An 852-nucleotide genomic window follows, 5' to 3' on the forward strand; every position below is an offset into this window, starting at 1 on the left:
GACAGACAGACAGACAGACAGGGGGACATCTCTGTGATGGCCTCCATTGCACCTTGGGGACAGAGCTGGTCCCCATCCCATCCCTCCCCACGGCCCAGGGTTGAAGGATGGCCCCATCTGTCCCTCCCTGTCCCCTCTGTGGCCTTCGCACAACCTGAAGGATGGAGGTTGTCCCCTGCCGCCCCTCCCCGTGGCTCAGGGACGGAAGATGGCCCCAGTTTGTCCCTCTTTGTCCCCTCCGGCACGGAGGACAGCGTGGCGGTGGCTCCCACAGAGCTTTGGGGCTGGTTGTCCCCATCCCGTCCTTCCCTTTGGCCCAGGGATGGAAAACGGTCCTCATTCGTTCCCCCTCATCCTCTCCAAGGGTGCTGGCGTCCGTAGAACCTCAACATGGAGATCGTCCACCTCCCACCCCTCCCCACGGCCCAGGGATGGAGAACGGCCCTATTTGTCCCTCCGTGTCCCTCTGGGATGGAAAACACCCCCATGGGGACGCAGCGCAGCCCCCCGCCCCCACCTTCATGCCCTCCACGTAGACAGGGTTGAGCCGTTCCCCTCCCAGGCGGACGGGCACCAACACGATGACGGCCGCCTCAGCGTCCCCTTCCAGCAGCGCCGTGATGTCCTCTTTGTACACTGCCAAAATCGGGGGCGGGGGGCTCAGCAGGGACCCCCCAGGACACAGAGTGTTGGGAGGGGGGCGCACAGAGCCGAGACCCCCACCGGTGCAATCCTGCGCGACGTACACCGCCATCCCGGAGACCTCGGGGCAGCTCTCCACCGCCTTCCTGCACTCCAAATCTTTCAGGGCGGGGTCCCAGACCCATCATTTGGGGTCAGAGCCCCCCCTTG

At 65.0% G+C, this 852-nt stretch overlaps 1 protein-coding gene across 1 annotated transcript; it reads right to left on the reverse strand.

Moving 5' to 3' along the window:
* Window positions 1-28: 28 nt before the first annotated feature.
* On the reverse strand, window positions 29-846 carry LOC109364498 (cysteine protease ATG4D-like). The gene is made up of 2 exons (XM_019611135.2): window positions 724-846; window positions 29-636 (listed from the first exon to the last, which is right to left on the reverse strand). The coding sequence occupies exons 1-2, from the start codon at window positions 752-754 to the stop codon at window positions 386-388; spliced, it is 282 nt and encodes a 93-aa protein (XP_019466680.1). The 5' UTR covers window positions 755-846; the 3' UTR covers window positions 29-385.
* Between the last annotated feature and the right edge of the window lie 6 nt (window positions 847-852).

Source organism: Meleagris gallopavo, unplaced genomic scaffold (genome assembly GCF_000146605.3).
Source record: "Meleagris gallopavo isolate NT-WF06-2002-E0010 breed Aviagen turkey brand Nicholas breeding stock unplaced genomic scaffold, Turkey_5.1 ChrUn_random_7180001863011, whole genome shotgun sequence".
Classification (NCBI taxonomy): domain Eukaryota; kingdom Metazoa; phylum Chordata; class Aves; order Galliformes; family Phasianidae; genus Meleagris; species Meleagris gallopavo.